Source organism: Puma concolor, chromosome D4 (genome assembly GCF_028749965.1).
Source record: "Puma concolor isolate L17-30 chromosome D4, mPumCon1.1.hap2, whole genome shotgun sequence".
NCBI lineage: Eukaryota > Metazoa > Chordata > Mammalia > Carnivora > Felidae > Puma > Puma concolor.
In genome coordinates, this window is record NC_141679.1 from 6,447,333 (window position 1) to 6,471,240 (window position 23,908).

Below are 23,908 nucleotides of genomic sequence, written 5' to 3' on the forward strand. Positions count from 1 at the left end.
TAATCCTCCACTTGACTTCACGCTAAGATGTCTCACTTCCTTTTCAGAATGTGAAGACTGGAATACCTCCAGCTTTACAGGCATTGGCCTTCATGTCCATGTTTACTGTCCTGAGAAGAGGACTGAGAGGAAAGCCCCTTCAGTTTCCTTATAGCTGTCTGTTTTGTTTTTTTAGAGAGAGTAAGCACAGGCAGGGGAGGGGAAGAGAGAAGGAGAGACGGAATCCCAAGCAGGCTCTGTGCCATTAGCACAGAGCCCAATGCAAGGCTTACACTCACAAACCTTGAGATCATGACCTGAGCCAAGATAAAGAGTCTCAGAAGCTCAACCCACTGAGCCACACAGGCGCCCCTCCTCATAGTTGTCTTGAGGACCACTCCCTCCCTCTCATCCTCCCTCCTCTCCTCCCTCCCTCAGATCTTCAATTTGTGTGACACAACTTTGACTCTTTTCTTGGTATTGTCCTAAAAGAGGCTATCGAGTAAGAGAGAATGAAAACTTTCAATACATCCTTTTTAAACAAATAATTCTCTTGATCGATTTCATCACACAGAACTCAAGAGTATGCAACATAAATGGCAGCTATGAAAAAAATTACTAGGAAGGTAGCTGCAGATATTCTAAGCAACTTTTCCCACCAGGATATTAAACCGGACGTGGTTTTATAAAACCTAGAAAACAAGAAAATGGACAGGCTGGTGCACTGAGGAACAAAATAAATATTGTATTAAATTAATGCAGGTGTAAATAATGACAATTAAAACGCAGAACTAAGTATCATCTCTGCCTATGTCTTTTACAGTGAAACACAAGACAAAGATATAAAGTGCCTTACAAATCTAACACCACAAGAAGGCATTAACATTTAGGAATGGAGTGAACAGACTGTCCTCCATCTCAGCCAGAACCCTCTCGTGTACCTCACACAGAGGATACAGTCACGCAAACAACGGATGCTGTACAAATGAACGTGTACAAAAAGAGAACAGAAGGAGTTCTGTTCTGTTGGAGATTCTGTTTCTTCAGACTTGACATGTGGCAAAGCAAAGGTTTTCCTTGTTGATAACACAGGTAGATGGTGAAGACAGAAGGAATACGCTGGGGCCTCCAGAGAGGGCATGTAAATTCAAACTTTTGAAAAGCAATATCTTGGATCTGTGTAGTGATGAGAACTGGTAGGACTCAAGGGTTCAGGCACAGCTCATGGGCCTTTTCTAGCACAGGTGAGAGTCAAAGTACACTACTGGAATTTCAAAAAAACAAAAACAAAACAAAAAACAAAACACAATAAAACCCACTCATGTAGTTTTGCAACTGCAACATCAAAATCTAGTTTATACTCAAGAGAAAACAGAGAGGAAAAAACAAGTTCCACACATGATTCGGTCGTAGAGAATTAGTATTAAAGTCAGCCCTTAGGACTAGGTTGACCCAGCGTACCCTGGAGAACCCAAGGGTTTCACTTTGAGAAACACAACATAAACCAAATCCAAACTCAGTCACAGAGCACTCAACAAATGCTGTTGTCTAAATGTGGATGAAGTAATATTTAGGATGTACTAAGTCTTAGAAAAGATACTAACAGGCTATGGAAGAGATGATCTAGAAGCAAAGAAGACATGACGCCCGGCCTCTGGGAAGTTCACATTGGTTCCAGCCGCTACATGAGGAATAATATATTCAATAAAAATAGCAAAGTGCACAGCAAGTGAATAGTGTGTTACCACTTATGTGAAAAAGAGAAAGAAATAAAAGACATACTTTTCATACATATTTCTACATATATTCAGAGATGGTCTTTAGAAGACCACATAAATAAAAGGCAGGGATGGTTGCTTCTGCAAAGGAAAACTCGACGGCGAGAATGGAATGAAGACTTTTTAATGTCTTCTCTTAGATCTGAATTCTGAATCACGGAAAGATATGAATTCAAAATTCAACAGCATTTCAGTAAAAAGAAAGAACTGCTAAAAATAATACCAACACGATATATATCGACATCAGACTGCAGGGCAAAGGTAAGTAAATCAGAGGTAAATACAATGAGAGAAAAGAGACTCAAGAGTTATCGTCCACAATTTTTAAAAATGCTGACTTCTCCTCATAAACTAAAATCACTTGGATTATGAAAATGTATTTTCAGCTTCTGAGGAACACACTGACTGGCATCCCTCCTTTTGGCGGCTTTTCCAGACTGTCCACACCGTCGCGGTCCTCCGGTACCTTATACTATGACGCTGCACTAAGTTGTAATAATATATTCTCTGACCCATCTCTCCTCGATGCCACGAGCTCCTTGAGGAGAGCTACTTTGTCCGCTTCAGTCACGGCCCAGCAAAGTGCTGGACGTGCAAGGGCACTTCCTAAATGTCTCTGCTGAACGAATGAATTGCTTAAAGCAAAACACAGCCCTCAACTGTCTTCTAAAAGGCCAGTGAGTGACAGCTGTGGAAATCTCAGGTGTGATATTTACTGGCTCGGGCCAGTTACTTTATCCCTCCTCTCCCTCCACCGTGAAATGGGGGTAGCAACGGTGCCTACCACAATACAGTTGTCACAAGCATTACGTGACATTGTGTGTGAGGATGCCACATGGCTGTAACGCTGAGAGGTAAAATGGAACAGACACTGCAGTAACATACCTCACCTTAAGGTGTGAGAGTAAGAGTTTTCAAGTCAACCAAAGTACTGGGGGGCTAAATAAAGTAATATCCTATACAAACCATCAGTCCATTCTCTATGCTTCCTACGTCCTGGTAGCTGTGGTGGATACCAAGCACTTTATAAATACTACACGCCTTGGGGCACCTGGGTGGCTCAGTCAGTTAAGTGTCCGACTTCGGCTCAGGTCATGACCTCATGGTTCATGGGTTCCAGCCCTGAGATGCGTTCTGTGCTGACAGCTCGGAGCCTGGAGCCCGCTTCGGATTCTGTGTCTCCCCCTCTCTCTGCCCCACCCCTGCTCACCCACTGTCTCTCACTGTCTCTCTCTCTCTCTCTCTCTCTCTCTCTCTCAAAAATAAAGAAACATTACCAAAAAATTTAAAAACATTACACATCTTATTGAACACACCCAAGTCACTAAGCAGTTTAGTTCCGTGGCAAAATTTTAACTTCCACCATAGTATTCTTCAAAAGAAATCACTCACAACCACACTCACATGACAAGACTCCACACACTCAAAATAAATAGAAATAACATACTTAAATATTGCTGCAACACTGGGGCTCTCAATAACACAGACGACAAATAGAGATGCTGGTGAAGCCAACGGGCACTTCTGTAGGAACTGACCACTAAATCAGGGAATCTCAACTTGTTTTCCTAGGATGAGCGATAGACAATTTGGAAGTGTCCTCTCTCTTTCTCAGGTGCCCGTAAGTCTGAGGCCCCAGTCATGCTGAGGCCCCAGGGTTTCCTGGCAGGTGACCCCTGCTTACTCCTTGCTTTGTTCTCCTCTTCTCTCCTGGCTTCCACTTTTCAGTGCTTGGGCCTCTCACATCCGACATCATCTGCAGTTCGCCTGGCCCTCCGCATTCCTCTGGTCATGCTTACCCCTGACGAGCCCAAACCACAGGCTGAGAATCCCTGCTTTAAGATCAGGAATTTCAATGCTGGATTACGTCTCCTCAAATTGTAGATCTGGAGAGTGATCGTGAGAAACATAACTCATGGTTGCTAGATGATATAATAAATTTGCAGTAAGAGAAAGAGGCAAATTATGTTTATGTCCAGTTACCTCTGCAGTATAAAGGGTGATCAACCATTTGGTTTGCCTAGGTTTGTTCTAGTTTTAAAACTGAGAGTCCATGTCCTGAAAAACCCCCTAATTCTGGGCAAATTGAGAGAGATGACTGGTCACCCTAAGATGCTCCAAAAGTTCACTAGTTTTACAAAACAATTGAGTGGGATGGACAGCATAATGAGACCTGCCTGGGCTTATCCAAACTAATTAGATTCCTTTAAATTTGGGTTTGTCATGAAGTTTCATTTCTATCTGAATTAGAAAGAATTAGAGGGGTGCCCAGGTGGCTCAGACAGTTAAGCATTAGACTTTGGCTCAGGTCATGATCTCGTGATTCATGGGTTCGAGTTCTGCATCGGGATCTGTGGTAACAGCTCAGAGCCTGGAGCCTGCTTTGGATTCTCTGTCTCCCTCTCTCTGCCCCTCCTCCACTCGCACTCTGTCTCTGTCTCTCTCCCTCTCAAAAATAAACATTAAAAAATTTTTTTTAGAAAGAATTAGAAATCTTCATATAACCTTCTTCTTAGTTCAGGGGTGCCTGGGTGGCTCAGTTGGTTAAGCTTCCAACTCTTGATTCTGGCTCAGGTCATGATCTCAAGGTTCATGAGCTTGAGCCTGGGCTCTGGGCTACAGTGTGGAGCCTGCTAGGATTCTCTCTCTCTCTCAAAATAAATAAAATAAACTTAAAAAAAAAAAAACCTTTCTTCCTAGTTCAATCAGCTGGGTGAGGTCTTTCTACCTTTTGTCAATGCAGACATTTGTGGTGAAATGAATGTTAGTGGACAGGTTAAGAGTAAGGATCAATGGTCAGGCTAGCGGGCTCCAAAGCCTGATTTTTGTCAGGTATGTGTTCTTGGGCAATTTACATGATCTTCTTAACCCTATGTTTTCTCTACTATAAAATGGGGAATATTCCAGTATTTATCTCTTTGATTTTGTGGGGGAGAGATTAAATAAGGAACTGCCTATGCAGTTAACACAGTGACTGCTACTCAAGTTCTCTATCATCTATCCATCTGTCATCCATCCATGTAACTCAACTTGGTCCCCTTTTGCAGGGAGGGGTTAGGATCCAGAGCAATAAAAATTTAGCAGAGAGAAGTTACGTCCTCCTGCCATCCCCAAAGCTGTGGACCAGGGCTGTTCCTCAGTCTCCTGGCAGACAGTGAGAGGAGGCCCCTTATCGCAGGTGGAGGTAAGGAGGAGCCCGTTGCTCTAACAGCCAGCATTCTTCACAGTGAGGGGAGATTATAGCTGATGGCTTTCTCCTTGTTAACTTTTTGTTTCTTTTTCCTTCAGCTTCCTCACCCCTGCTAATATTCTTACCATTTTGTTTCTTTGAGTTCATATCTGTGGTGTCACATTTTTCCACATCCATCGTTCGCACTTCAAAAAAAAAAAAACAAAAACAAATCATATTTATCCCCATATAACATAACTCTACATCCCATGCAGTGACTCAAGTTTAAATTTGCCAGGTTCTTAGGAAACAGTTTTAATCCCCTAGGAAATCTGGTAGACTTCCAAATTTATTCCATGGGTTCCAACCCCTGAGGTCAATTCAACAGTTTAGGGCATATTCTTTTGCTGCTAGATTTCTTTCTTTTTTTTTAAGTTTGTTTGTTTGTTTGTTTGTTTGTTTGTTTGTTTAGTTGTCATCTCTATGCCGAGTGTGAGGCTCAAACTCACAGCACTGAGATCAAGAATCATATTCTCTCCTGACTGAGCCAGCCAGGTGCCCTGCTCCGAGATTTTTTTTTTAGGAGTATATACTTTTATTCTCCATCCTTCCCTCAGAGATGGAACATATTCCAAGGTACTTTATTATACACTAGTTTTCTAGTCATTCCTGATGCCAAAAATTATTTTTCATGGGGAAATATTCAAAATGCAAGGTGGCAATAGTCACTTCCTTGGACAAATCAACTCCATTTCAGGGTCATCATATCATTGAAACTTCATCTTTACATTCTGGCTCATTGTCTCAGTTCTGTTAAATACGTATTCTTTAGAAACAGCTGACCTCCACTCAATTACACCACTTTCCCGTATCCACTCACCCTATTAAGGGGTTGTGGGGAATTTCTCAACCACCATTGGAATTCCCTTCCATCCTCCACTTCCCTATTTGACCTCAGATAATTCTACACACAGATCATCATTGGATCCCCTGGTATACTTCTCAAAGTATTGGGGAAATGTCTACTTTGAATCATCTTAAAATGGGAGGAAATTATTTGAATAGATTCAATTTCCTGGATTTTAATTGTTCCCATGGGCAAATAGAGAAACACATGCAAATTATTTCAAAAACTATATAGCACCCTCAGCCAGAAATCTTATAAAATACTCTATGGTAGGAGTATCACAGCTCTACAGGAAAAACTATCTTTATTCCTTAGGGTGCCCAGAAACCAACTCAATACAGCAGTACAACTAATGCAAGACTTAAATTCAACCGAAACCGACAGGTATTTTAGCTTTTCCTCTCCTACTCTAAGTCTGCGGTTATTTGCATGATGGAAGGAAATTGTATGATGCGTGGTCTTCTTCACCCTGTGTACACACCCATTCTTCCGCCCTCACCCCCATACACACGCTCTTCACCCAGCAATCCTGCTCGGCCTCACTGCCATCTCTACTCAACAGTGGAATGTCTTTGGGACACGCTGCAAAGGCAAATCAGGTTTCCCTGCAGCCGTGATCCAACTGTCACCCCCTTGGAAATGCTACTTCAAGGGCTCACTGCCATCCTCAATGTAAGCACTGGTGCAGAACAGCGAAAGGAGCAGGACTGGAGTAACGCATGACACACAGGTTCACACGCTAGCACAGCTAAGACCTACTTTGCATAACTGAAAGCTGGCCTTAGAAGTGAACGCTAATAGAAAGGCAGCATTTTATAAATCATTGTTTCCTAGTGGGGCCACCACTAACATTTGGGGCAGGAGGGCCTCCTGCTACATGGGACTAGCCCGCACATTACACAAGACTTAGCAGCCCTGGCTCTGCCTATAAGAGCCACTGTGACAACAACAGCCCCCCATACGCTTGCCCATATGCTCGGTGGGCACCACTGCAATAAAAGATATACCATCTTGTTTCTTCAGACAGAAAGTGACAGCCGGGACCACGACAAGAAACAACAGGATGGCTCCCAGAATCATGAAGTGAGTCCTCTCATTTGCTGGAACCAGAAATGGTTCTGAAAAACAAAAGAGAAAGAGAAACTAAAGATAACATTTTGACGGGAAGGGGTCGAGAGAATAATTATCCTTGAAGTTTAATTCAGATTAGCTTGAGGCGGCCAAAAGTGCCAGGCCAGCGAGTGGCCGGAACAGCGAGATGCCTTCGACATGGGAATGGGAACAGCACGGAAAAGAGAAAGAAGCCCGGGCTTTGGACAGACGGGCCTGGAGTTCAATTCTGCTGCCACTCCCTAGCTTTGAGGTCTCAGGCAAATCCTTTAACCTGGCCACAAAATGGAAATGATAATAAATTTATTGCGAGGCTAGCGTTTGTGAAGTGCTCACCACAGCAGCTCAGTACCACCTGGGAGCCTCATTATTCTCCTCGCATTCTCTTTTTTTTTTTTTTTTAATTTTTTTTTCAACGTTTTTATTTTTATTTTTGGGACAGAGAGAGACAGAGCATGAACGAGGGAGGGGCAGAGAGAGAGGGAGGCACAGAATCGGAAACAGGCTCCAGGCTCCGAGCCATCAGCCCAGAGCCCGACGCGGGGCTCGAACTCATGGACCGCGAGATCGTGACCTGGCTGAAGTCGGACGCTTAACCGACTGCGCCACCCAGGCGCCCCTCTCCTCGCATTCTTTAATGCAGAAGCCAATGGCTTGCTGTACGTGGTGGAGATGGGACATGAAGGCCACCTGGTCCTGGCAGAGAGCTCCTGTCTCCCCGTACGTGTGGCCGCCACTAAAGGCCATTTCAGGCTACCTTTTATTTCTCGGTTTGAACATCTCGGGCCATCCAATCACTGGTACCTGTCACCAATCTGTCTGGGGTTCTGTGCAGGAGGAAAAGGGGTTCCCTCAGCACATGATGCTCAGATACTGCTAACTCCCATCTCCTAACCATTAGTCATGATCCCTGACGGCCTAATTCAAGCTTTAAAACCACACAGTGGTCAACCTTTCTTTAAGAGCTTACAGTTTACAACCTGTTTATATCTGTTTTATTTCAATCTCAAAGTAAGTTGAGTTAGGCATGTAAGATATTAAAATAAAATCACAGGTTACAGATGAGGAAACAAACACCAGCAATTAGGCGAGTTACTGTAAGCCTTCCCACAAATAAGCTGTCATAAAACAACTTTTAAATGGCAGGAGCCCATGAGAGCAGCCCCTACCAAAGTGACTCATAACCCAGTAAGAGCATCTCTTTAAGTTTCTAAACTTTTTTTTGCTCTTTTCATTCATAGGACCAATCTGGTATTAATTACCTTTTCCTATTGTTTGACCTTTCCACCTAATTTCTTAGTTTTTTTTTTTAAGTTTATTTATTTACTTTGAGAGAGAGAGAGAGAGAGAGAGAGAGAGAGAGAGAGAGAGCGCAAACTGGGGAAGGAAGGGTAGAGAGAGGGAGAGAGAATCCCAAGGAGGCTCCACAATACCAGTGCAGAGCCCAAGTGGGGCTCGAACTCACAAATCATGAGGTCATGACCTGAGCCAAAACCAAGAGTCAGACGCTTAACCGACTGAGCCACCCAGGCACCCCTCTTAGTTGTTTTTTCTTAAGTAACTGAAGCTTTACTGATAACATCTAGTAGAAGAGGGGGCGTTGAGAAGTGCTTCTCAGAACACCTCTGGGGTTAACATCGTACTCTCCTGTCTCTCTCTAAAGGTCTGAGCCTCTCACCTGTATCCCACCTTACCCACTTCTGTAGGGTAGTAAGGAAAACAATAACGGAGTCTGTGCAGGCAAGAGTCTCAAATCCCTCTCACACACTGTAGCTTATTTACCCCTAGGATAACCCTGCCTGACAGGTTATTGCTGGGAGCGTGACACATGCAGAAATTGAGTCTCTTATGTCTTACGTGCTCAGCAGACTGCTTTGAGTTGGAATGTCATAGACTATATCTGGGGTTGGGGGACAGATGGGGAGAAATGACCTGTACCATTTAGAATAGGATAGATTTCCATTTGCTTGCTACCAGAGAAACCCTGGAAAGAAAGGAGCAGCTCTGATGTGCTCAGATCTGGACTCCGGAAACCCTGCCTGTGTTGAGTCTTCCTTTCAGATACTCCCCCAGACCCCCTCAGCCACAAGAGCATTTCCTACATGGAATGAGGTTGCCTTATCTGTTTAACTTTTCCTTTTCCTGGAGAGCCTGAATGGTGTCTTACTTTTCTATGAACCCCTGATAACTAGAACATAGGGCGTATTCAATAATATTTGCTGAATGCTTATTAAATAGCAATAGACTCAGATGAGTGGAGGTGAGGAAGCATTTTTTAAATATAGTGTAATACATGCATTCATCTATTTAACACATGAATGCCTACAGTGAACACGCATCGTGCTAGAGGCCAGGGGACAGCAGTAGGCACATTTTAGTTGAGACATTTCAGAATATTACCTGGGATGACCAACTCAGCAGTACTGTTTCCCTCGGGACTTGATCTTTGAAGAAAAGTGCAGTAGAAAATCTCGTTAGCCGTTGTGTTGATTCTCAGCGTGCTGGTCACATTGAAAAGCTTTGTCTCCATGTTGGAAACAGAGATGATGGTTTTGCCATTCAGGACTTGATGGGCACTGTTTGTCCAGATGACTTCAGCGGTTGGGTAACCCTCAGCCTGACACATTAGTTCATGTTCAGAGGTGACGGGATCCACAGAAATTCTTTGGTTGATTTTTCGATATGGGGCTAGGTCATGAGCAAAAAGAAGGCAGGGCTTTTATTTAGGACAAAACTATGTATGTAGCTTGGTGCTGTCTACATTAGAAAAAGTATCAATTCTGGCTGGTTCTCAGAGAAATAAGCTTAATGTTCAGACGTCTCAGCAGTGGGGAACCCCTGTTAGTTCTGTTTAAACTCTTTTTTTAAATTTTTTGAACATTTATTTATTTTTGAGAGAGAGACAGAGAGACAGAGTGTGAGTGGGGGAAGGGCAGAGAGAGAGGGAGACTCAGGATCTGAAGCAGGCTCCAGGCTCCGAGCTGTCAGCACAGAGCCCAATACGGGGTTTGAACCCATGAACTGTGAGACCGTGACCTGAGCTGGAGTTGGATGTTTAATCGACTGAGCCACCCAGGCGCCCCTCCTTCAACTCTTCTATTCACAACCGGGCTAAGTTTGAACTTACAGGAACAACTACCTTGCCATAAAAATTATATTGCTTTTATTTAGACTTCAAGTAAATGTACAGGTTAATTTAAAGAGAAATGTCTTCCTGAAACCAATAGTCTTTCTATCCAAATATAAAGTATGTCTGTCCATTTACTCAAGTCTTTGTATGTTTCTCAGGAAAGCTTTATAATTTTTACAAAGGGCCAAACTATTTCTTCTTAAATTTATTCCTGGATATTTTCTTTTTGTTGCCATAAATCTATCTTCATAACATTGAACCTCTTCAGCTGGCCAGCACAGTTTTCTTAGACTTTATTTAATAAACAGAAAATCTGATTTTCATGTGCCACTCATTTTTTTTTTTTTTTACTATTTTTCTTCTTCTTTTTTCTAAATATACTTTATTGTCAAGTTAGCTAACATACAGTGTATACAATGTGCTCTTGGCTTTGGAAGTAGATTCCCATGATTCATTGCTTACATACAACACCCAGTACTCATCCCAACAAGTGCCCTCCTCAATGCCTGTCACCCATTTCCCCTCCCCCTTCCCCCTATCGACCCTCAATTTGTTCTCTGTATTTAAGAGTCTCTTATGGTTTGCTTCCCTCTGTTTGAAACTATTTTCCCCCCTTCCCTTCCCCCATGGTCCTCTATTAAGTTTCTCAAATTCCACATATGAGTGAAAACATATGATATTTGTCTTTCTCTTCCTGATTTATTTCACTTAGCATAATATTCACTTTTTCAACTGTAGGTCAAGGATCAGAAATTAGGTATGAAAAAGAGCATGATATCATTATAAAAACTGCTATGTGTTCCTGATAATACTTTTTAAAGGTTAAATTTATTTTTGATACTAAAGTAGTTTCAGATTTACAGAAAGATTTACACCAAAGATAATGCAGAGTCCCTACATACCTATCACCCAGTTCCCCCACTGCTGACATCTTACAGTACATTTGTCATAACTAGGGAGCCAATGTTAGTACATTACTATTAACTAAACTTCACACTTTGTTATATTTAACTAGTTTTTCCCTACGGTCCTTTTTCTATTCTAGGATCTCATCCAGAATTCCATATTACGGTACTTACTTTTTTGAACATTTTTATGCTATTCTTTATTTATTTTTAAAATCTATTTATTTGAGAGGGGGGGGGAGAGAGAGAGAGAGAGAGAGAGAGAGAGAGAGAGAGAGAGAGAGAAAGGGAGAATCCCAAGCAGGCTCTGTACTGTCAGCACAGAGCCCCACATGGGGCTCAAACTCACGAACCATGAGATCATGACCTGAGCCGAAACCAAGAGTTATATGCCTTAACTGACTAAGCTACCCAGGCGCCACTATGCTGGCTATTTTAATAAATCATTTAAATAATTATTACACTCAAGATATAAAGTTTAAATTTTAGATCGATTAAAATTTAGCTCATCAGTTTAGGACCCTTTTAGGATTAAGATACCATGTGTACTGACTATTCTAGTAGATTGTTCAGTCTATTTACATCACCTAAGACCTTTATTCATGTTTTTTCATTACAAGCATGGTAACGAGCCATTATTATGCTGGTAATCTTTATTTTATTTCTAATGCTTCAGTGAAATCACTAGCGGTTCACCCAGAGCCTTAACTTTCCATTCCTTTACTAAAGGCCTAACAATGGCTTTATAAGATCTATTCACAGAAATTTGATACAAAACAACCAGAAACAAAACTGAAATGATGTGATGTTTTTGTGCTCTTAATGAAACCACAAATAGAAACACTGGAAATCAACATAATGACAATTTCAAAACACATAAAGAATGGTTCTCATGAGTACTTGGGTCCTCAACATTGTATCTGTTATGTTCAAGAATTCTTTAAGAAAAATAAATCCACTGGGGCACCTGGGTGGCTCGGTTCTTGATTTTTGGCTTGGGTCATGATTTCAGGGTCATGAGACTGAGTCCCACGTCAAGCTCCGCATTGGGCGTGGAGTCTGCTTAACATGGTCTCTCTCCCTCTACCCCACACACTGCTCTTGCATGCGCTCTCTCTCTCAAAATAATAAATAAATCAATCAATCCACTGATTATATACCTCCTGCAATAATATTACCATAACAGGTTCTAGTTCACATAGCACAGAGCTTGATCTCTGGACAATTTCAGTTTCAAGAGTAAAATCACAGACAATGGTAAAGGATTAGAGGTAAAAAGTTTGCTTTTTTACTCTTCTATTATAATTTTTAATGGAATAATAAAGGAGAATGTTGCTTCATGCTAAGAAAATGTATAAATGTGGTATACCTCTAAGTGCCCAATAAATAAGTGCATTGGTTCTACTCATGGTTAGATATCCACGGTATCAGTCTCTAAAGTAGGGCACATGTATTTGGGTATAAGAAGAAAATATGAGAACTTCCACTTATACAAATTTTTATCGTAATAATTAAGAAATAATCTAAGCTTAAAGCTTTGCTAATTGATACTGGGGCTTGCTTCATATGCCACATGAGGGTCATATGGGAAGAGGGAGGTTTTACAACACCAAAGGGAGAATAGTGACTCATTTTGGGCTTATTATAGATTATCTAATTTTAAGTAGACTGAACCTGCTTACAAAATGAACAACTAATTAAAAGTTTCTCTGCAGAGAAACTGAAGATGGAAGATATTACTAAGAATTCAAGCACAAACCACAAGGAAGTGGCAGGAATGACACTTTATGAAGTTAAAACAGTAAATGCCTAATTGGACCTGACAAGGTGATGGTTTGAAAAACCTAAAGACTGTAGATAATGCTGCTATAAATACTGGGATACACGTACACCTTTGAATTAGTATATTTGTATCCTTTGGGTAAATACCTAGTAGTGCAATTGCTGGAGCATAGGGTAGTTCTATTTTTAACTTTTTGAGGAAACTCCATACTGTTTCCTATAATAGCCAAATTATGGAAATAGCCCATATGTCTATCGAGTGATGAATGGGTAAAGAAGATACGGCATATATATACAAACACACTACACACACACACACACACACACACACCCCAGAATATTACTCAACCATAAAAAAATAATGAAATATTGCCATTTTCAATGACATGGATGGAGCTAGAGAGTATTATGCTAAGTGAAACAAGATGGTCAAAGACAAATACCATGATTTCACTGGTATGTGGGATTTAAGAAACAAAAAAAATGAGCATAAAGAAAAGGAGAGAAGCAAACCAAGAAACAGACTCTTAACCTATAGAGAACACACTGATGGTTACCAGAGGGGACGTGAGGGGAGGTGGGTGGAGGGATGGGTGAAATAGGTGATGGGGATTAAGGAGGGCACTTGTTGTGATGAGCACCTAATGTTGGATGTTAAGTGTTGAATCACTAAATTGTACACCTGAAACTGAAAAAACCCTCAAGATTGTCAAGACCATCCACTTTGTTAACAATGAACTTCACCTTGAAGTTATTAGCTAATGATAGTGAATCATCATAATTAGCGAGGCATTAAAAATATGGTATGTTAAATTTTTATTCCATCCTTTAAAATTTTCTATTTTTGTACATATTTTTAATGTTTGTTTTTGAGAGAGAGGCAGAAAGAATGTGAGCAGGGGAAGGGCAGAGAGAGGAAGACACAGAATCTGAAGCAGGCTCCAGGCTCCCAGCTGTCAGCACAGAGCCCTAGGTGGGGCTCAAACCCACGAACCCTGAGATCATGACCTGAGCTGAAGTTGGATGCTTAACCGACTGAGCCACCCCAGAGTCCCCTATTTTTGTACATTTATGGAATGCACAATGCAGTAGGTTGAACCATATGAAATTAGTGATGTTCAACTTCTTTTACCTTTTAAAAAAGTCAATTTCTTAAGCTATATCCTTTATATTAGCACAAGTACATCCTTTATAACTACACACACATATTAGCTAATCTACTTTATTGATGGGGTAGGTTATCAAAAACATTTACAGACTACTGGTTTACTAGATATAGAGCACACATGTGCTAATCCAGTGGTCATATCAAGACCAAGAAAAGTTCACAGTAGTTTTGAAGTCAATATACAATTCCATATGTACCCTGGAGGGATAAATACAAGGGGTAAAACCTGGTCATTAAGGACAGAGACTTAAGAGCTAGATTACCTGAGTTCAGAACCTGGCTTTACCACCTAATAGCTGAACTTGGGTAAATTACTTAATTTCTTTAGACCTCAGTTTCTTAAAAATATTTTTTTCAATGTTTTATTTACTTTTGACACAGACAGAGACAGACTGCAAGCAGGGGAGAGGCAGAGGCAGAGACAGAGACAGAGGGAGACACAGGATTCAAAGCAGCCTCCAGGTTCCGAGCTGTCAGCACAGAGCCTGACGCAGGGCTCGAACCCACGAACCGTGAGATCATGACCTGAGCCGAAGTCAGACGCTTAACCAACTGAGCCCCCCAGGTGCCCTGGAGCTCAGTTTCTTTATTCATAAAATGAGAATCACACCATACCCATCACTGAATCCAAGATGGCATCTATTGAAAGACACACTTAGATTGCAGAGATAGTCAAATATGAAAACATGCATCCTCCTACCCCATGATGGACCTCCTACCCCATAGAGTCATTTGAGGATTAAGTGAGTTAAATAGGAAAAGTGCTTAGGACAGGGCCTGGGATGCAATAGCTACTACATGCGTGTCAGTTACTACCAGGACAGCTACTAGAGCTGCTGCCGCTCCTCTCCCTACTACCTCTACTTAAGGGTCCTCAGACAGTCTTCTTCAGAAAGTACTGACAATTCCTCATGAACAGACTCAGAAATAAATTTTCACATATTCAAACTTGTTCATGTTTCAAAAAGGTTAGGCTTATCCTATTTGAGGAAATCATTCATTCATTCAATAAATATATTTTTTATGTTCTTTTCATGTTTGTTTATTTATTTTGAGAGAGAGAGAGAGAGAGAGAATACGAATGAATGTGTGCATGCACAAGAGAGCCAGGCAGGGCCAGAGAGAGGCAGAGAGAACCTCAAGCAGGCTGCATGCTATTAGCACAGAGCCCACCGTGGGGCTCGATCTCATGAACCATGAGATCATTGACCTAAGATGAAATCAAGAGTCAGATGCTTAACAAACTAAGCCACCCAGGCACCCCATTCAACAAATATTGTGTGTGTGTGTGTGTGTGTGTGTGTGTGTGTGTGTGTGTTCTTGTCACACTCTTCTTGTATGCCAAGTCCTAGGGATAAAACAGTGATTAAACAAACCAAAATCTCTGCCTTTGTGCGAAATATATTCAAGAAAGAGGAGAGAGATAACAGAACAGGCACATTTATATGATGTGTTAGATGGGGATAAGTATGTTCTGTGACACATTAGATGGGGAGGAACACTACAGAGAACACCTAAATGGGGATGGCTGGTGAATCTGGGGGGAGAAACGGGGTTGGTGGGGAATGACAACATGAATCCTTGGTTTGTATGAACAAATGAGCTTTATCAGGGTAACTATATAATAATTGAGTTAATCTAAAACTAAACTCTTACACATTTCAGTTTTGAAATGCTTCCCCTTTAAAATCCCAGGGTGAGTAAACTCTGTGTGGGAAAGCTGCTGTTAACTCAGGTCAACAGTGATGGGGAGAGGAACCTGACAGCATTACTGTGAAATCATTTGCATATGGAGATGACTCAGGAATTCTAACCTGCTTGAGTTGTGAAGCTCATGAAAGAGGACATTTCCACGAAAGACTCTGCCTCAGTGCATGCGAAGCTTGGTGGCTGGCTTGCTCTCAAGTGTAGTTCAACTCAACACCCAAGACCACTGTGTACAGATGACAAGAGGGATGGGACTAGGGTGCCAAATTTAGTAATTTATAATACAAAATGGAATGGTCAAAACAAATCAGGGTGCCTGGGTGGCTCAGTCAATTGAGCATCCGACTCTTGATTTCAGTTCAGGTCATGATCTCACAGTTCGTGGGATTAAGCCCTGTGTTGGGCTCTGTGCTGACAGCATGGAACCTGTTTGGGATTCTTTCTCTCTCTCAAAAATAAGTAAATAAACTTTAAAAAACAAAAATAAATCAGACCCTCAAACCTGGATGTTCATCTGCTTTGTTCCATTAGGAACCCCTCCTTGGAAAAACCATCAAGGCTATAAGGTTTTCTATTATGTTGAACCATAGCAAAGGAAGTCACAGATCAACAAGGGACATTACAGAGCCCAGAGGACCTAAAAGAACACTCACACTCGCTACAGGACAACTGTTCCACTCTCTGCATACCCCCTAATGGCTGATGAGAGACCCTCTTTTCTGGAAGCAGAAATTTATACCCTATACTTCCTTTTACCTGACCACAGGGTTTTGCTCTTTTTCTCCAACCCAGATCCAGCCATGCTGGCCATTCATGGGGCTAAGTTTTGATAATTTCTTCAATGCCATGAAACAGTTAGTGCCTGATATTTGCTGACAGACTGAAGGAATGTTGAAAATCCCAACCTGGGATCTCACCAGCTTGCTGTTCTGGGGAAGTATATGGTAAAATATAATGAAAATTAGATCTACTTCCCAAGACAAGTGACATCTTCTTGACAACAGTAGCACTAATTGAGCCAGAATCAGAAACTCAGTAATGTGCCATAAAATATATGCATTTCTCCGAATTCCTACAAAATTTTGATTTTGAGTTTATAATGATCAGTTATCCCTTTATGAAAAATATAAACTTTTTCTACTTATAAAATTGATCTTCCAATGGAAGGTGGGTAAACCAGGAATGGAAAGAGCAAGGAGGGTAATGATTAGATTCTGGTCACATACTAAAAGATCATCATGTAAACAAAAAAGGCAGGCAGATAATCTCAAAACTATGACTAGAGAGAACAGATTTCAGCTTAGTATCAGATAATAATTTCAATAAGCCTATGGACAGGATGTTGCTGTGGAAAGCATGTGAGCAAAAGATCCCTTGGGGGAGATTTCTGTTCTTTGGGAGTTTGGATTAGTTTCTCTTACTTGGGATCCTTTCATGTTTCAATTCTGTGAATCTAAACAGTGAAAGCAGTAGGGGTCAAGTAAAGTGTTGAAGGTGTTTTCCTTTTCTTAGCTAGTGGCAATGCAAAACTTTGAACCTAAGTGACCTGATGACGTATCTATGGGTCAGTACCCAGGAATTTGATATTCACAGTTCCTCTGCAACACTCCAAGATAACAGTGGTACATATTTTCAAGATGAATATATGCCCAATGAGCCTAGTTTACACTGTCTCTGAAGAATAGTTTCCTTTGTATATGGTAGGATTATTTTTTGCCTACATAGACTGACTTCAAGTCTTTCTGAATGTAAACCTTAAAGTGGGGTTTGTTTTTAACATATTAATTGGGACTTGACACAGAGAGGCATAAAGGAAGGAAAATGATGGCAGACTTCATAAAATTTTAAGAAATTATAGTGGAATAAAAAAATTCCTGGAGGGACACACGAACAGTGGTTGCCATCTTTGTGTGCCATGGAAAATGGCAGTGAATGGAGGAAGGGCACTTTTGTAATTCATTTTACTCCCCTCCATAGTATCTGAATTATTTGCAAATACATATATTACTTTCACAATAATAAAAAAGTAAATACTAGAAATTTATATTTAGGAGAACTGAAGAAGGGCCCTGCCATGTTTGGCTCTAGATTCCTGGGGGCTGTTGAATAGGAAGCGTTCCCATAATGCTCCCTGATGAGTGTGTGAAGGAATGAATGAACAGACTGCCACCGTGGATATCGAGGTCCACTTGCAAGAAGGAAATGTTGCCAGCACCAGGGCACGGTTTTCATCAAGACTGGGCCCTCTTCACCTGGGGACTACTCTTACCATGAACTTTCAAAGTAATCCGCTTATAGTCAGCACCGCCATAGCCAATCAAGCAGCAGTAAACCCCGGCATCCTCCAGGGTCACGTTTGTGATCTGAAGCGCGGCCTTCCCCAGGAAGAGCTGGTCCTTCAACAGCTGGGCCCTCTGACTGTAGCTTCTGTGCTGAACTTTCAGGTCTTCCTTCCCTTGCACAAACTGAATGATTTTCTTATCCTCCATTTCCCAGTAGACGATCAGTGAAACCAGGTCTAATTGTTCTTCTACGGGGAATCTGCACTCCATTGTCACATTGCTGCCATACTCTACCACATACAGGTCCTTGGACACTGTGATCGTAAATGCTGGAGAGAAAGATGATCAGTCTTCAGAAGATGGGAAACTCCTCAAAAAATTTGCAGACTGACGCAGGGTTTACAAACACTTTATCTGGTCACTTATGTGATCATTATGTTCAAGGACTTACTTCCCTAAAATACATATTTTATCTAGTGGCTTTGGAGCACACTTTGGAACCCTAAATCTCATCCATGAGTGAGAATAGTAAAATCCACTAAACAAGCTGCTGTCCCCAAATCATAAACCTGTATTACTGTAGAAATATGACATGGTGATGGTGTACTTATAACCAGGAAGACTTGGTTTCATACGGATACCCCCATAATGTCCTTTGGTTGGATACCTATTTACCTTCTAGACAGTCTGAATGATAGATTCCAACAGTCCCCTTTTCTTACTGTCCTAAACTCTTGACCAGCTGTCCAGCCAGAGGTACATGGGTATGGAGATTTAGGGAGGGTCTCAGGAGGATGCCAGTACTGTGTTACCCTGGCACTTTCAATGTATACTATAATTCTTCTGTAGAATATACTCACTGGGAAAAGCAGGTTGCAGAGGAAGGTGGATATAACGATCCTGTTCTTGTTTAAAATAAATGAATAAAAGTACATACATAGACCATTTCCCCAGATATTTTCAGGAATTATCCCTGGGAAATGGATAATGGGTAATAGACAAGTAGCTAATGGATAAGTTTTCTTTCTTTCAGTTTGACCATATTCCCCGTATCTTTGGCGAATGAAATGGGTTTATGAAATAAAGAAGGAAAAACAGAATGTTCTCTAAAAAAAAAATGACATCCATTTAAAATAATTATTTTAGTTTTTAACTTATGGTAAAATATTTCAAATATAGAACCTAATGAAACGATCTGGTGTCTTACCTTTCAGCAAATGACAGTAGGCCATGAATGCAAAGACACTAAATATCCTCATTTTTCTGGAGTGACCGAATTATGGAAAACACAAAAAGAAAAATGCTTTATTCAATGATGACAGGTCTTGGCAGTTCTCACTGAAATAGTCTTCTGATAACCAGACAATGCCTGATTCATAAATGTGGAAGTGCAATAGGGAATTTAGAAGTTTAATACCTTTACTTAATATCACAGTCATATAAAGCAAAATGGAAAAAAGTTACTATGGTGAGAATCTTTATTTATTATTATTTTTTTGTTTCAGAAGTTGAATTCAGTGATTCATCACTTACATATGACGCCCAGTGCTCATCCCAACAAGTGCCCTCCTTAATGCCCATTACCCATTTAGCCCATCCCCCCACCCAACATCCCTCCAGCAGCCCTGTTTGTTCTCTGTGTTTAAGAGTTTCTTATGGTTTGTCCCATTCTCTCTTTTTATCTTATTTTTCCTTCCCTTCCCAGAATCTTTAAATGTAATTACAAGGTCTGAAAATAACTTATACTAGAACTCAAAAGACACCAAGGAGAAAATATTACACTAAACCCTCTCAACTATTTCATGTTTTTTCTGCAGTGGAACATATCTGGAAATCCAAACCTGCCCTGTGAAAAATTTCAAAGGAGAGTCTGAGTTCCACACCTCCCACCTTTTAACTCTTTTTTCCCCCTCCATGGCACCTGAATATTTTCATCCTACCCTTAACTACTCAAGCCTTCCATATCACTATCCCAACCACGCCACTTCTCTCCCAGGGGCCATCCTTCTAAATCTCCTCTTCTGTCCTTCACTTATTCCAAATTATAAATCCTATTCTCTCAATAAAATTGGTTCTACAAGTAGCAGGAGTGAGAAGGAGAAACAGTAGGCTCCAACCAATTCATACTAAGAGTTAATGACTCACAGTCACTCTTTCTATTCTTTATTAACACATTCTCCCTCTTGTATTATACATGTATTTACACACTTTGAGAAGTCAGTTTTCCCTCTTAAGGTCTCTTTGACCTCTTGTATACATACAAAAACTCACAACTGATCAATTAATCTATGCTACACATATATAAGACAGAAGATTTAGGCTAATACACAAATAGCTCCTAAAAATCAAAAAGAAAACTACATACAACTCAACAGAAAATGAGCAAAAAGTTCTAGCATACAGGTCAAAGAATAAGAAGTACAAATGACATATACACACAGGAAAGAATGTTTAATCTCAACAGTTTTTTAAAAAGTATAAGTTTATATTAGGTACTATTTTTCACTTATCAACCTAGCCAAAATTATAAAGATTCCTAATGTTTAGTGTTTGTAAGAAATGGACAAATGGGTTTTCTCACTAATGGTAGGAATGTGAAGTTATACAACCTTTTTGGGATGGCAATTTGGTAATGCCCATTAAAATTTTAAATGTATATATGATATATGAGCTCTCACCTCCTCTCCTAGAAATATATCCTACAAGAACACCTACATAAACAATACATGTTAACTGATGATACTACTAACACTAGCCCCAAACTGGGGAATACTCCAGAAAGCCTAAAGGGTTAAATAAATTTTGTTATAGTCATACAATGTAATACCATTAAGGATAGAATTGTAGTGACTTTGCAAAGCTGTAGAACATAATTTGCAGAGCAGTATATGTAGCAGAAATCTACTGTAGTGAAAACAAAGAAAAACCTGTGTGTGTGTGTGTGTGTGTGTGTGTGTGCGTGTGTGTGTGTGTGTGTGTGTGTGTGTGTGTGTGTGTGTGTTTAGACATAGGAAATACCCAGAAAAATCCATACCAACACGCTGATGGTGATTATCTCTAGGAGTGAAATCAAAGGGATGATAAGCAGGTTTTCACCTTTTTATAATTTTTAAAAGAAAGAATGGGAGAAAAAGAAAAAAAAGTAGATGATCTTACTAATGATTTCTTTGGTGCTTCTGTGTGCACATTTTCAAATAAATGGATATGTTTCCCTTTATTTATCAGAAAAACATAAAAATGAATTTAGTGAAGCATTTCATCCTGCCAACCTGCAGAATGTCTGTGAGGCAGAGTAGCAGAAGGGACAGAACCCTGGAACCTCAAGCATCAGAGTTGAGGGAGAATAATGATATTTATTTTCCTGTTTTTTTGTTCATTATTAGAATAATATAAACACATTGAAGAAAATGAGAAAAGAAGGGAAAGATCACCCACTATTCCATTACTTTAACCTGGGAAACAATTGCTAATGCCAGGACGTATTTTTGGTGTCCAAGTGCAGTGGGTGGGGGTGAGGATTGCCGGTCTCCAAGAATGCTGTCTTTGAGCATCCCACAAAGCACAGGACAGCCACCACAGCAGAGCAGTGTCTAGGCCAAGCTGTCAACAGTGCTAAGACTGAGAAACCATTATGAGCATTCTAGCAAATATTTTACCTCTAGTCCTTTCCCCTATGAATTTTTTTTAAAAACAATTATAGCCTTATCCTACATTTAACACTCATTTTTTTTTCATTTAGTATTACAATACAAACATTTTCCATTTTACTGAATGATATTCCTAAGTATCTTACTGTTTCCATAATGGTTACTTCCCCTATAGTTAGGCATAAGATTGTTTAAAAATATCATACATATTTGTGTATACAGCAAATATCTGGGAAGTGCCTACTGTGTGCTCAGCCCTATGCTAGGTCCTAGGATAGACTTTCCCCAAGTGGAATTGTTGATCGAGGACAAAGAACATTCTGGGACACCTGGCTGGCTCAGTCGGTTAAGTGTCCAACTTCTGATTTTGACTCAAGTCATTATCTCATCGTTCATGAGTTTGAACCCCACATCAGGCTCTGCACTGATGGTGTGGAGCCTGCCTGGGATTCCCTCTGGAACATCAGGGCAGCTGGTCTAAGAGAACACTGACATCTTCCTCAAGTAAGAAACTATGATGGTATATCTGGATTCCCCAACAAGAGCATTCAAAGAGCAAGGAAATTTGAACTAGGAAAGAAATGATGGTTCATTCTGGATGGGGAAGCAGGTTTGTGCCTGGGGAACTCAGTATAATCCTTTGGAACTGATGCTACCCCCTCCATCTCCCAAGGGTAGCCAGGGTAGGAGGAAAAGATGGAAAAGAATTCAAGCTTCCTTTCTCAATAAGTAGGAGTAAGCAGTGTCTTGATATCTGTTTGTTTTAGAGTTTCCTTTGACTTTTACCTGATGTAAATGAACTATAACTGATTTTCAAAAAAATTTTTTTTCCTGGAGTTTGACAATGTAACTCCAAAATGAAAATCCACCCCATCAATAGATCAAGAGAGTTGACCTATTAAACCCAGCTAAACCCTGTGCCCAACTCCCTTCCCTCGGTCACCCTGAGACCCTCTTCTATGATTCCCAGGTGACTTCAAATCCCAGCAGTACTTCTGTGGCTTCCTGTAAGACTACACTCTAACTACTGTCCTGTAACCTCTGCCTACTCTCTTCCACCGAAAAAGGCTAATTTTTTCTTTAGACTATCATAGTCCTTAAAAACTGCTGGCAACTTCAATGGAAAGTGGCACTATCCTCAAGGTGATTTTTCAATTTGCCTCAAAAGGTGGCTCAGTGGGTTGAGCCTCTGACTCTTGATTTCGGCTCAGATCATGCTTTCATGGTTGGTGGAAATCGAGACACATGTCAGGCTCTGTGCTAATGGTGCGGAGCCTGCTTGGGATTCTCTGTCTCTGCCCCTACTCCACCCCCCAAATAAAATAAACATTAAAAACATTAAAAACTTTAAAAAAGGGCTTTAAAATATTCAGGCTCTTTGCCTAAGTAGTTAAGCTTACAAGAGTTTGCCTGAAGGAAATAATCAGCAATATCCCAGAGATTTACATTCAAAGATGTTCACTGAATAGCTAAGATACTTAAAACACTGTAAATAATCTTTATGTCCAGAATGGGATATTAATTTTGCCTGGTTACCCAGTAACATGGAATGCAGCCAGTAAAAAAAACTGTATCTACATGTACACACACATATACATACACATATATACACATACATACTGTTAGTATGTGTGGGTAGATATATCACATTTTAGAAGACTGTTTAATCCACAGAAAATCATACAAGGTATTTCTTAGATGCAAACAAGGTGAAACAATGTGTTATAAGACAAAGACCATGATCAATGTGTCCAAAGGCTCCATTTGGAGCCTGTAGGTCTCCTGCAGGTCCTCAGCGCAGGCGGCGCGAAGAACTCCTATTGAGGTTTCCTGGATCTTACAGTAGGAGGGGATCCTTAGGAGATGCTGCAGGTGTACGACGTACTCAGAGAGCAGCTGAGGATGGACGAGGACCCAGGTGTCCGACCTCCAGCCTAGGAATTTCCCCCTAGACTCTGCTACCTAAGTCAGGACCATATTCAGGAACGCGCGGAAACTTATACTTACAAAACTGACATGAAGCAAAAGTGAATCCCACCTGGCGAAAGGCCAAACGTTTTAGCTTTTCCTATTAACCTATGCAGCTGATCTGCTCTATTGCCCCATCCAACCAGCAACGCTTTCCCTCGTCCGCCTCCCCTCTCCATTCCAAAGGTCCACAGAGCATTTTTTAAAGCGCCAACCCCAACCGGGACAGCCAGCGAATCCCGCGGTGGGCACCCCATGAGGGAAGGACGCTCCCTACCTGCCGGCGGGGAGACTGGCGGTGCCTCCGCACGCGGTGGCCCCGGAGCTGCTGCAGCAGCAGGTGGCGCGGGTTCTCGCGCTAATGAGCTGGCGGGGG

At 41.0% G+C, this 23,908-nt stretch overlaps 1 protein-coding gene across 1 annotated transcript; it reads right to left on the reverse strand.

Annotated features, from left to right (window-relative positions):
• Positions 1 to 701: 701 nt before the first annotated feature.
• CD274 (CD274 molecule) lies at positions 702 to 23,898 on the reverse strand. The gene is made up of 7 exons (XM_025931657.2): positions 23,810 to 23,898; positions 19,125 to 19,180; positions 17,905 to 18,246; positions 9,344 to 9,631; positions 6,841 to 6,951; positions 5,073 to 5,132; positions 702 to 3,643 (listed from the first exon to the last, which is right to left on the reverse strand). Exons 2-7 carry the CDS (start codon positions 19,174 to 19,176, stop codon positions 3,621 to 3,623), a joined length of 876 nt encoding a protein of 291 aa, XP_025787442.1. The 5' UTR covers positions 19,177 to 19,180; positions 23,810 to 23,898; the 3' UTR covers positions 702 to 3,620.
• Between the last annotated feature and the right edge of the window lie 10 nt (positions 23,899 to 23,908).

Bases quoted from the DNA above. Each gene is read 5' to 3' on its own strand.
- CD274 (XM_025931657.2), bottom strand. From the start codon at position 19,176: ATGAGGATATTTAGTGTCTTTGCATTCATGGCCTACTGTCATTTGCTG. The intron at 18,247-19,124 runs GTAAGACACCAG...CTTTCTCTCCAG, and splicing joins CTACTGTCATTTGCTGAAAG to CATTTACGATCACAGTGTCC. The intron at 3,644-5,072 runs GTAAGAATATTA...ATCACTCTCCAG, and splicing joins GAACTCAAAGAAACAAAATG to ATCTACAATTTGAGGAGACG.